The sequence below is a fragment of the Nymphalis io genome, chromosome 15, assembly GCF_905147045.1.
Source record: "Nymphalis io chromosome 15, ilAglIoxx1.1, whole genome shotgun sequence".
NCBI classification, from domain to species: Eukaryota; Metazoa; Arthropoda; class Insecta; order Lepidoptera; family Nymphalidae; genus Nymphalis; species Nymphalis io.
This window is the reverse complement of record NC_065902.1, coordinates 3,476,137-3,490,281: the sequence shown is the minus strand read 5'-3', so window position 1 is coordinate 3,490,281 and position 14,145 is coordinate 3,476,137. Positions and strand designations below refer to the sequence as shown.

The 14,145-nt window shown below is 34.5% G+C and overlaps 1 protein-coding gene across 5 annotated transcripts in view; it reads right to left on the bottom strand.

Annotated features, from left to right (window-relative positions):
* Positions 1–814: 814 nt before the first annotated feature.
* The window catches only part of LOC126773897 (uncharacterized), a 234,069-nt gene continuing 220,738 nt past the window's right edge, over positions 815–14,145 (bottom strand). For all 5 annotated transcript variants that reach the window (XM_050495140.1, XM_050495141.1, XM_050495142.1 and 2 more), the window contains one exon: positions 815–3,485. In XM_050495140.1, the coding sequence (XP_050351097.1) occupies positions 3,225–3,485 (261 nt within the window). In that variant the 3' untranslated portion in view covers positions 815–3,224. The remainder of the gene's footprint in view (positions 3,486–14,145) is intronic.

Here is a 14,145-nt window from a genome sequence, read left to right as displayed (position 1 = left end):
CTGGGGCCCCCACGCGGCACACTCCGTCAGGGTGTGTTGCGCCGTGTTGATTGGCGTACCACACTCGTGGCAGGAAGGTGACATTTCCCGCCGTGCTATCTTGTGCAGGTACTTACCCAAGCAGTCGTGTCCGGTAAGTACCTGCGTCAACCTAAACGAGAGCGTGCCTCGTTTTCTTTTGACCTAGCGACTCAAGTGGGCACGTACCGCCTCCACTGTCGCCAGGCCCACTGTGGGAGACCCCAGATCTTCCTCCCATCGGGCTACCAGGACTTGCTGGGCTAGAGCCCTGATCCGTCCGACATCCGCCGACCCTGGACGGTCGCCGCGGTCTCTCGCCTCGGCCCGGAAGCGGTACACCTCTGCGAGCACCTCCACCTGGAGTTCCCAGGGCGGATCGCCCGCGAGGAGCGTCGCCGCTATCCAAGACACCGTACGATACCCTCTTATCGCTCTTACCGTTATGACCCACTGCGGCCTCCGCAGGAGGGCCCGGTTGTGAGCAGTAAGCGCATCGACCCATATCGGGGCACCGTACAGTGCCATCGACCTCACTATGCCGGCATAGAGGCCTCCCACGTTAGGTAGGAGGCGACCCAAGGCGGCAGCTGTGTTGATGAGCTTCGGGCCGAGTTGCACGAAGTGCTGTCTGAAGCTCCATCGCCCGTCCAGGGTCAGGCCCAGATACTTCATCTGAGTCTGCACCTTAACCACCGTCCCGTGGACGGTAATACTCGCCCCCCGAGGGTGTCATGTTATTTATACCTATTTTGCATTTAAATAAACTTTATACATTTGTTTTTTTTTCTTGAGTTACTTTGTAAGGTTAAAAAATAAGAAAAGAGTATTGAATAAATCATTGTTTTATTCTTTTCACATAAATACTTAAAATCGGATTGAACTTTATCCGAAATTATAACTAAACAATCTTAAAATAAAGTAAGTACCTAATTAAGGAAATTAACAAGTGACTAAAACCTTGCCATACACAAAACCGAACACCACAGCTGTCATAGAATAATTATTGTCACAGATAAAAAATAAATGTAATGCGTTATTGAATACAGTGAAGAAAAAGTATTTATTTATATTTTTATAAGACTATTGTTTTTTTTTTAAGTAGCATGCTCAGCTTAAATTGGAAATTATGTTAGGTATTGTAGATAACAAAGAAAATACGCCGTACAACAAGTAGGTAGTGATTCTAGCTATTGTTGATTAATTAAAAAAAAAAAACAAGAACTTTGACGTACGGTGTATTCATCCCTATTATCAATTTACAAGCAAGCTACTTTTATTTACATTTTTAATGAAATATCAGTTTTAAGTCGATCGACATTATTTACACACACATCAAACATTCAAAACAAAATAAGGTACACGAAATTTACACAAATGTAAGTCACTATTTCACATTAAAGTACATATGTTAACAAAAGCTGCATATATCAATTCTATAATAATAACGAATAGCAGTTACTAGTCCGTTATATCCTTATTAACTATTATTTATTGTATTATTATCATCCAATTTAAAGCATACAACCGTAATACTTTGAGAAAGAATATTAAAAAATTATAATATAATTTGATAATAATACGAGGAAGACTTGGAATAAGGCACGAATTGTATGTAACTTTGCGTCAAAACAGCACCTTTCACTTATATTTTACTTATAAATATGCTATCAATGATTCAATATGGTGGTTATTTTTTATATTCTATGTGCAATTTAATATTTGAATTAAAATTGTTTCATGGATTTTTGTTATATATTCTCATCTAATTCGACATAGGTAATTATTTTAATTATAATTCTTAAAATTATTGTCAGTGTCACGTAAATATTATTAAAAAATGTATTAAATTTGAAATAGGTATATCGTTACAAATATACTATTTTGGCAATTAAGGAGATTACCACAGATTGTATTTTTTTATAATATCCCTGCAATAATGTATATTTTATACAGAATAAAATATTGTAATTCAAAAATCGAACGTCGATATGTACAAACTTACGTTGCATATGATAGGAATTTAATTGTATTTATGCGGCATATCAAATAGTTACTTCAATTTTACATAAGTAATATAATAACTAAAAGTCATAACATATTTATGTATTTTCTAGACGAAATTACATTACACTGTCCTATAATGAGCTTTCTTCAGGTGTGGTGTAAATAAATGCTATACATACAGACAAATGTTAATATATGATAACTATAAAATAAACGTATATAATTATATACAGAGAGTTTCTAACTTTGCGACCCTGTATTATATAGTTAAGACATAAGTAGCCTCAAATTTAGATATTTTTACAGTAAGGCCATTATTTACAAGTAAATACTAAAATATTTTCAAATATTCTTATCAGGGTCTTTTAGCACCGAAACTATTTGTTCGATGAAGACTTTGTATGTGATTAAAAATTTACATTAAATCAAAAAATTAATTAAAATGAATCAATGAATATATTAAAAAAAAATAAATACTCCGGCATTAAAAACTTTTCTGTGAATTTTTTTTTTCAAACATTCAAAAACTTTTACTATATACATTTGTATATTAAAACGACACAACACATTTGGACGGCAACAACTTATTTACAACCCTTAGCCGCTAAGATATCCTAAGCGTCGTAATTTGTAACTAAATGCATAATCTATTAACAGGAAGACTATAGTGAACTGAATGACTAAAATTTAGTAACGGTATAACAAATGACGAAGAGAAATCATTTCCCGAATTATGAAGTAAACTCGCATGGAACATTCTAGAAAATTGGACCCTTTCATATTGGCAACATTCGATATAAAGAATTTAAAGATACCAATATTAAGTTTTAAGTAATACTAAATCACTCAAAACAACAAAATTTTACTACACTTCGAGAAATTTTTGCATTTTAACATGTGGCTTAACTATTGTATGTATGTATTACGCGGTGGTTCGTTAATGAATAGAATGAGAAGTTACTTGTAGAAATTGAAATGAACAAAAAATTAACATTAAATCCATTCTATGTAAAAGCGAACTACCAGTGTTTCATAACAAAGTTCGTAGAAACCAACCGTTAAGACAATACAAATTATTCAAGTCCACGTAAAATTAAAAAAAAAAAATATCTAAATTATACAAATACCACCTTCGCCAGGTTAAACTTGTAACTTAAATTGCCCGTTAATTCAGTCTAATTATATATAAATTTGTTTTTCTAACTGGGGCTAGTTGTGTTGCTTCTGGGCTCTGATTTTAATGCTGTGCCATTTATTTTGGGCGCGTTGGGCGGGGTCGTCGCCGTGGCCGTGGCAGCAGCCGCTGTGTTCGCTTGACACTGAGCACAGGCCTCTAATCTCCGCCCGACCACGGCACGCAATTTCAACGCTGGACCCAACTTCATTTGCAGCATGCCCGTCAGGTGCTCTTCTGTAAGAAGTGGCAGGCCTGAGCCGTCGATTCTCTGGTCGCGAAATTTCTGAAAAGAAATATAATAAATTAATTATATGTAAAAGTAGAAGCGTTAGTACACGTGACCCTTAACTGAAGGTTGCGGGTTCGAATCTAGGTAAGTAGGTGTCTAGTATATAGCCATGTTTTAGCCCAGCAGTGGGACATTTGCACTCTTATTTTAATTTTAAAATGTATATGTTAAAGTCAGAAACTATATTGATAACATAGTTACAAAATCAACTCCTAAATCAACTTCTACAAGAAGTTCATATAACGTAAAGTATTTGCGATTAAGGCTGCGATGTTTAAAAGTAAAATTATTAAACAAAAAAATAACGTTCAACCTGGAAGATATTTTCGTACAGTAATTTGCAAAGCAAATGGGTCGTCAATAAAAAAGTCTAAGTTCGTTGGTTCGGTTGTGGGAAGCTCTACGGAGTTTAAGAGTTTATTAGTGACCGGTTGAAGCCAGCGCACCTGTCGTCGTGTCACGCAGGGGCTACAGCGCGATCGGCGCCTCTTGGAACTAGCTTGTTCAAAGTAATAATATACGTAACCATATTTAATTTCTATCTTGATCAGCTTACTATACTTATGGTAAATTTTCATTTATTTGATATAAAAAAAATTACTTAATGAATCTGAATCTGTTCTCAATTATCAATTGAAATATACTTTACATTTCGATTTAATTTCAAATCTTATTCATTTATGACTCTTAAAACGAAAACGTCTTGGACAAAATAATTTCTAAGTGTACTACAATTTAATAAGTTTCATTTTTTTTGTAAAATATCATTTATCCGGTGTTTACATTACGAAAGACAATAAATGATTTCACGGTATGTAAGCACTAGTGTGACAAAGCGGGCGATGCGAATCGCAAGTATCAAAACGATTCGATACCGATCTCTCAGGTCGCGGGCGCAGCGTCCAGCGACCTGTCATCTCCGCGGGAACGTTGACAAAAAGTGAGCCGCCTACGTGACGTCCTGCACCCCTCCCCCCACACCGCCCGCTCGCCCTCTGAACATCTTCACGCTCGACCACTTTTTACCGCGCGACATTTGCCCGGAGTTCGATCCGTGTCATCCGACGATATTCCTTTTTTAAATTGCGCCGGAGCTCGATTATTTTTATTTTTTAATTTTATATGGCTTCGAGAAAATAAGTGGGCAGCCGTCGAGCGGTAAAAAGCGATGGCGTACAAAAAAGCCTATGAATAATTAAAGTGAGATAGCTAGTAGCTAGCTCATGGGAATGGAATTATTTAGCGGCAACGACAGCACTCCGGCGCCCGCCGCTTGCGTTGAAGGACAGGTCAATTTGCAGGAGTCATGTTGCTCCTTTCACGTTAGCTTTAATGTCGAACCCGTACGTTTATTTTTGTGTAAATGGACGTGTTTGGTGATAAAGCCAAGTATTAAGACTATTTAGAACGGTCAATAAGTCATGTCCGAGATAACCTTGGCGGGATGGGTACGAATTAGGTTTAAGGGCATATTTAAGCTTAATAGGGGTTAGGAGGTTTTAAATCGTTTCGGGTCTCTAATGCCCGTGCCCCGGGGTCAAGAGTGACCTGCGTTCAACTAAACGAACTGGAATGATATTGGAGAAAATTGCTTTAATTGGAGATCAAATTGCTGGTTTCACGAAAGATTTACGTCTAAGATTTTATTTATTTTCTGTGTTATGTGAAAGACACGAAGTTTTTAATTAATATATAATAATATATATGTTAAATTTTCAAAACCGATGATATAAATTTTAATGTCAGAAAGTTGTACTTTTATTTTCTTTTCTTCCTTTCTGTATATCTTTGTTTGTTTGTGATTAATTGAGCATAATAATTTATGTACTGACAAGCACAACGGCCTCCGTATTTCTGTATTGTGTTAAAGATAATACAGAAAAAAGTCAAACGTCACCTTCTAGTATCATAGTGAATAATTGCTGCACTCGGTAATTTACATCCCTAACGGCTAGCAATAAGTTAAAATACATGGACGCAGCACTGCACTTACGAAGGCCGTATAGTTAGCGGGCTATAGGCAGGCTGTATCGCCCGTGGCCATGAACCGATGTTTAAATTGCGCCCGTGAAGGCACAGCAGCCGCATCCCGCGAACAGGTTGTGAGGGAGCAAAAAAGGTTAAAGTATGTTCCCCTGGAGGTCGGGAGTGGAGCAGGGGTGCGGCAGGGGAGAGGGCAGGGTAATGACAGGGGCGGCGCGGCGCCCGCGGCGGCTACCGCGCAAATTGATGCCTGCGCCCTCTGTGGAACCTTTGCTCCCGGCTAGTGATGCGCCACACGATAATTTACGACGCTCTAGGAACTACGAGCTCGTTTACTGGCAGGTGCGTGGTAGGCGGCTTTAAAATTGCGCGATAGATAATAAATATTAATAAACATAATCTTTGGATCTTACTTTTGACTTTCTATTTGCATTGTATCTAAATATATAATTATCTAGTGGTGTCACAAGAAAATGCTTTACAATATTAAATTATAATTACGTTCATGGGAGATATTGATAATTATAATATTAAAACGATATACTTTATATATTATATTCTTTAATAATTGCTACAGCTTATGAACTGAACGCAGGTTAACAATTACAATGTCCACGATCGATATCGATAATAAGCTCTTTTCGAGCACATCCCTATTAGATGCATTACTATAAAGATTGCTATTAAGTTTAAAGCATGAACGCACTGGCTTATATTTAAGAGCTGACGGTTGGCGGCTCAACGCTCTTTCGATAATTATATCACAGTTGGTCGCTGTTTCTCATCTCCTCATCTTTTTTTAAAAGGCAAGAGGTCATGGGACGTAGAGCCTGTTTTTTTTTTTATAACAATTGTCGTTTTTTCATTTTGTCGGCGCTTTCTAACTTTTACTTACGGTTCCATTAAATTTTTTCGGTATCTCGGTATATGCTGCTACCGATTTTAAGTTGATAAGCTATTAAATGTAATTACTAGTGGTTGTTTTAGAATGTGCCGAATCACGGTATTACTTTATTTAATATTGAAAGTTGGCGTGTAATAAATAGGTATCAAGTCGTACCTATTTTCAAGGACTTTAGAGAAAAACTGCACCTTTAGTTGTTTTTTTTCAATTCTTGTTTGTTTGTGATTACATAATGATAATAATAAATAAGTTTATATACGTAGTTCTTTATATCAGTATACAGTGCTTATTAATAGGCGTGATTAAATTTTTTTTATACTTCGTTCACAAAAATTAAAATAGTAAGTACCTATGATCTAGGTAAGGTGTATACGCAATTAAACCTATGCAATGAATAAAAACATTATACCTAATGTTAATAAGAATATATCTAAATAAGTAAGACAGAGCATTATACGACACACTTACCTATATAATACATGTTTATATAAGTCGTTATTTATATATATTATAATTTGTAAATGAAATAAAACGAACTGTTTAAAGATTTAATAGTAAAAACGGTAGTTCTTAAACAAATATTCAACTCATCGATTGACGCGATTAATCTTTTTATTTACATCAAACATTAAGAAACTTTTGACAAGTTTACGTGTTACTTAGATTATATAATAAAATAAAATAGTATTTAAATGGAAATGATTAGACGAATCATTAAAAAAAAATGGAAGGAGGTTTGGAATATATTAATGAAATATTCTATATATATAACTAACAAGAATTTGTTACCGTGACCCGGGCAGCGTCATTTATTAAAATAGAAAGCTTATCTTGGGCATGGAGTAGTCGCAAAAAGCTCCCACATAATTGGAAAATAACCTGACGCCGATCAGTGGGTGTGGCATGCGCACCACGCGACGGTCCGAGACACACTGAGGGAAAGTCGTGAGTGTGATAGAGATAGCGATAAGCGCCCGCGCAGGTGGGCGGGATTTATGCAGCCGAGAGGCGACGAATGCGCCCGAACGTACATTCCGAATCCGCCCAGCCGTTGATGTGCGCATTGAAGTAATTTACTTTGACCTCCAAGTTATCTTTACTGTGGTTATAATAACAATGTTCCGATGGGTCACATAAAGCTGGTTGTTATTGTTCATATCAATTGAATGATAGAATGTTACGTGGATTTGATTTGTATACCTGCTATCAACTTAAAGGCGAAAATTAAAAAAAAAACACTAAATAATTCGTTGCTATCAGTTAAATATATTTAAGCGACGCCCAGCTGACAATTATTGTTGACTATTGTTTAGTTATTATTCTTTTACAAAGATAAGTTGGTACATACATACAAAAAAAAAAGATTGATAACTTAATAATCTATTAACTGTGTGGACCATTGAACTATGGATATATCTGGAGGATGCGTCTTGATATTATAAAGGAAGAAAATCATTTATTTTAGTAATTTCAAAGTTATAGGTGAGCTAATTCTATTTAAAAAATAAAACGATCAATATAGGTTTGGACTATAAAACACAAACGAAGACACCTATAATATATAAGTTTAATTTGATGAATACGAATTTATTACTGATAATAATAAAAAAAAAAACACAAAATTCAATATGAAACTACCTCCACCTTACAACAACCTACACTTCTTATATATAATTAATCAAAACGGCAGTGAATGTTTCATTTAACAGCGAATAGAGATTCGGGTTCAAATTAAACTAGGGGTCAGATTGTTTAATATCTCCAGTTAATTGCTTGGTTCGCTTGCATCGCGACTCGGTTACACGGTGCCTGTATTAAGATGTCTTTTGATATAAGCTTCGATTGAGTGCTTAGATGCGAAACGACTTAAAACGTGCAAAAACATCTTCTGTATTGACTATTTTATTTCCAAAGAAGTTATAGTGTAATATTTAAGGGCAGTTTAGTTTTAAATTGACATTGTTATTGGGCTGACTGCCTCGTTGGTCTAGTTACTAGATATAAGGCCACAGACCCGGAAGTCCCGGGTTCAAATCTCAGGTCAAAGTCATTTGCTTTTTTTGTTGTAAAATTTTCATTAGCAGCACGGAGTCTGAAAGTTGGAAGTGTGTACACTCCCGTGCCGCGGAAGCACGTAAAGTCACGCCTGAACTCTTGCCGGTCGTGTAGGATTGTGTTTGCGCATACACTTTTGCACTATAATATGTCCTGCGCAGTTGGCTAAATTATCTTGAGAAATCTTAATTTAAGTATTAATTATGACAGACGTATCCGGCGTAGATCCTACTCACACGTTGTAGCGTTCTGTCAATGCTAATCAAAGAAAAAAAAAACAAAAATCAAATCTAATATTAAAATGCAACCAAAGACAATTGACTACTTTTTATTGACTTTTTATTAAAATATTCGTTAAAAAATAAAAGATAGAAATTTAACAAAATAATATTGCGTCTTAAATAAATGATATAATACGATATTGTAAGGAAGTTTGAGTCTCAGCGTCAACAAATCTTTTGATATGTTTCTAAATTATTCTATACCATTACGTTTCATCTCATGCTATCTTGTATTAAGATGTACCTAGACTAACAAAAAATAATAAGAAGATGAATTACACTATGCTTTTGCTGACTTCAAAAGGAGGAAGGTTCTGTATTTCGCGAGTATGTCTGTATCTTTTTCTGTTCGCATTTTTATAATAACTACAGGATTAATTTGTAAGAATTTTATCGGGGTCATTTAACGGAAGATATATTATATGTCGGTAATATTTGTAGACATACTAGTAAAACTGGTTTAAAAAAAAAAAATATTTTAAATAATATTGAGTATAAATTCAGCCTTGTATTTGAAGTGCGTAAAGGCTCACCCCACACATAACATGGAGTTTAAACACCGTTAGTTAAATAAATAACGCTTTTCTGCCCGTAGGCTGTACAATTGCTATACTTTATTACTGACGCCTCACAGTTATAGTTAACGCTTTGCGGAGAGGTGAATGTTTTGTAGTCGTACTTCTGATCAGTTTAAATGTTACTGTGCTTTTAATAAGCCATTCGAACTATAGTTTAAATTTTAATTAAATGATAACGAATGACGAATAATTGGAGCCAACGTATGAAGGTGGCATTATATTGTGGAAATTTGTTATTAACAATAATATTTATCTATTTAACTAGCTACTCGCACAGGTGGTATAAGCTTGTATATAAAACTTTTATTAAATGAAAAACATACTAATACGTTTTTTTTTAATCAAGACTATTTCCGACTCGCTAAAGTTTCATCACAATAGTCTAACATATAAACATTCATTTTTATTTATCGATTAGTTTATAGCTGAAGTAAGGCGAAGAGAAAGTAGGTAAGTACTGGAAGCCTTAGGTTAAGGGTTTTAGATAGTGAATGATCAATGCACCCATTGTATCTGGCTGGTTAATATTGAAATTTTGTAAACAATTACAAAATAAGAAAAAAAAGCACGCCTCCTGCTAGTTGTTCATTTCTGCTTTGACTTTTGATAAGTATAATGCTTTTAAATTGAATTACTAAAATTCGTTTTCGTGACGATGAGAACATTAAAAACTAAACGAATTTGTTATTCGTAATATTGACCCTCATTGAACAGTAACAATAACGATGATAAATGAAAACATACGATATTATATATCGAATACATTGTACGCGGCAGAAGTGCAGCGGCGCGGGCCAAACAATCTACGCGTATATCATCGTGTGATACTATCGCGGCTCGTGCCACGTCGCTTAACTCAAGGTAGTGATGTGCGGTGCAATACATTAGTTAAACGCAAAGCGCAGCATTAAAGACACGTCGCTTTCAAGCAAGTCAAATCGAAATATCGATAAACGATCTATCGATATAAAGTAAATAAGTGAAGTTGTAGCGGCGCAAGTTAGAATCGGAAAACAATCTACGTATCATCGTCTGATTCTATCGTGGCTCGTGCCGTGCTGCTTGTAACTCAATGCAGTGGTGTGCTGAAGAATATCGACCCAGAACATTAACGATTTATACCATAATTGGAAATGATTGTCGACAATGAATGTATTTTTTAAATAGTGGATAGCTTATTACTTATTGTATAAAGTTAGATTTAAAGTATAAGGCTATATAAGTATATATATGCTGCTATAGGTATGCAGCAGCAACGTGTAAATATTATTAATTTTGTAAAATTACTTCATTAGAGTAGATTTCCTTGTTTTTAAGTTAATTTATTATACGATAAATTATTATTTTTTAAAACCATTATATTTTATAACAAGCATTATGATAACATCGATATCCATTCCCGCACTAGTCGTGATGGAGTAGCGGTCGCGTGCCGCGGCCTCGCAAGTCGAGGAAAGTGCGCCCGCGCAGACACTTGATATCACGCCGCACGAACGATCATTATCATGCCTCAACTTTGCCATATTTCCTCTATCTCTCCTCGCTCCAATCACACTTTGTTACTTTTTAGGTTATAAAATGAATTTACAGCACGATTTCGCAGACAGTTTCTTTACATTTTATTACTGTGAAAGTTATATACAACACAATATAACATATATAGTTTTATAATAGCACGTCATAAAACTATTCGAAGCGAAAATTCAAGTGTTTATTACCTGCACGGAACTGTGTAATTAAGTGCGCATTAAAGTATTTTGGGTCACAAGGTGGTATAGTTATCGTCAACACCTCCCCCCCCCCTATATACAGTGCGAGGGGGGACACTGCTGATGTATGCGAGCAGATGTTGCTTAACAATTGCTATCTTTCTTTCAAATCTAACACAATTATAAACTTACTTTAAATATGTAATTGCTATTTATAGGTTCGATTCATTACCGCATTCTACACGAAACCGAACAAAGGTTTGTTTATCGGTATAGAAACCTATTTCAACGAGATTGGCTAACGTAAGCCAAATGAGTAATTTACCATTTACGCACATACGCACGGCCCAACCACTTTATAGTTTATAGGCGCTGTCTAGGAAACTTGTAAGACAGTGTTCTACCTCAGAGATCCGATATTCCCATTAGTGAGCGAATGTACTACACCGAGGGGGTAGGCTAACACTTATAGCGATTTAGTGAACAGTCTTCGCTGAAATCGAATTCAAGCGAAATTCAAATACGGGAGTGTAGCGTTGACTGTAACAAATATATTCGAGTATCATATCTAAGTATGTATTGATTGAAAGTAAAAAACAAAGTATTTAGGTGTTTTAAATTATATATTTTATTTTTAGAAGCGTTCAAACAGAAAATCAAGGCTATATGTATGTATATATATTACTTGATTTGATTAGTGATGTATTGTAATGTAATGTAATGTATTATTTTTCGGATCGGCATTTATTTAATTCATTCACAACGAATCGTATGAAGTTTTAAAATCTATATTCTACAACGTAAACTTGATATCCAGCAGTGAACTCACAGTCGTGGGTTAAGTACGAAATCCTTTACTTCCATAAAGGAGATAGCCTTAACACAGCGGGAGGCATATTTTCACTATTATCTAGATACTATTTTGAAACAAAATTGTCGTCCGTAATCTCTATAGTAATGTAAGTAAAAAAAATCTATCTAACCTATTACATGGTTTAATATCATCTTATTATATTTTAAGAGTATCCTGGTAGGGAGTATATATATCGTTAATGGTGCACAAGGGCATTTGTCAGTACGAGGCTTATCGAAATTATTCCGTAGCTATCTGATTGAACTACCTCGAACAATAGCACCGTCGTACACCGAACAGTGAGCAGAAACATTATCGGAGAATTTATTCGCAGATTTAGATAAAGTGTTTATCTTTATTAAGAGCATAAGTTAAGTAAGACAATAAATTAGCCGGTGGGTATAGATTGCATTATAACTCGGGTTATTAGAGACCGCTTTCATCCGATAAGTAGCGCGGTGGCAGAATTCATAGACCTTATAAGGTCGGTACGCGGATACGCTTCTAAGGTGACCATAATGATAACGAAGGTTTTAAGGTCTTATCGGTTCGGACAAATTTATGAATGAAATGTTTTTCTAGTATATACAAAATTTCATTTTGATTAACAGTAAAGTTACATGTATGCTTATAATTTAAGTCTTAAATTAAAAATACAATAACCTTAATTTATAATATATTGTTAATTTAAAGTTAATAAAAGAGGAATCCAACTTCCTATTCCACAACATAAATAACTTCTATAACAAATTACAATTTGTCCGACTGGAGAAGAATGAGAATATTCGAGCAAGATTGAGAAGTAAAGCCAAATTCTTTCTATTAATAATTGTTTATTTCAATAGCATAATAATCATTGAACTTTTTCGATAAAGAAATTACAGTTTGATGGATAGATTATTTCATATACATATTTTATTTAAAGAATTACGAAATTACTCGTGTTTGTTTATTTATAGATCATGCAAAAAAAATAATTCATATGAAGTTTTTTTATCAACACTTATACCAGACATCTAATAAAATAAATGTATTTTCAAAAATAGATCATATACTTTTTTTTAAATTATAATTTGTATATATTAAAATCATTAAATAATTTTATTTGTATCATTTGCTGTGTCAAATAAACCATTTTCTGAATTTATGTTTTGATTGCAATCGTTTTTTTAAAGTTAATGTCCTAATCGTTTGTAAGTGTTTGGTTATCCTAACAGAGATAGTTTGTACTTCATCGCGATTCTAAAGGGATATCTAGTGCGTTCGTTTGTTCTTACATTTGTTTACACATACTGAATATGCATGAGATGTTTCTGAGTTATTCTCACGATAATACATCGGTTATGTTGTGTTATGACAATTAGCCTAGTTTGTACTATTGACAGTTTATATAATTTGTATTTTGTTTACAGTAGTTTTATGTAAGAACAAACTCGGAAGTCACTTTTAAACACGATTGTAAAATATTAGAAGCTGATTTACGATATTGGCTATAATAATGATAATATTAAAGGATACACGAATCAAAATAGCGTATCACCGTAAGTCCGTTTACAACATTTCACGAGAGATACGAAGTTAGTTCTTAAAGAACAGCACTGTAAGTCGTAATTTGAAAAGCTTAGGTTTTTTCTAAAACATCCTCAACTTATTTATTTATCAATAATATAAATTAAGCCTAGAAATCGAATGCATATAAAGGATACAATTTGGCAAAACTGTTTCTCTTATTTTTGAATTATTCATAAACAAATTCAAATGAGAGACAAATTTATACTTTATACATATAGTTTTATATCGAGAAATCTTTCGTTGTGTATAGTTGATGAAACAGTGGCTAAACTCGTGATGTATGACTATTATCGTTCATATTTCTTATCTTTCCCAATCTGTAACTACCATTTGACAGCGAGGAAATATTATGAATCACCTTTTAGGGGTGAAACAGTCAGTAAATCTGGTCGATCCTCCCACTACTGTGATATTCGTTTATACCATTTTGAATTCTACTGTATATAGCATAAGATTCCATAAAGTTATTTGTATCGTTGGGTTGGTGAACCGATGGTATCGCCACATTGGACTCTTTGTAGTGTCGCAGACGGTAAATGAGGTGTAGCCGGCCAGTTCGATTGTAGGACGCTGATAATTGTATCGTTTTACAATTTCAAATTACGTTGAAGTTAGATTGGCATGATTTAAGGTCACAAGCTTAACTTAGGAACAGAATTCAACATCATAAAAAATAGCGTATTTTTTATGCGTATCGATAAACTAATAAAAACATATTT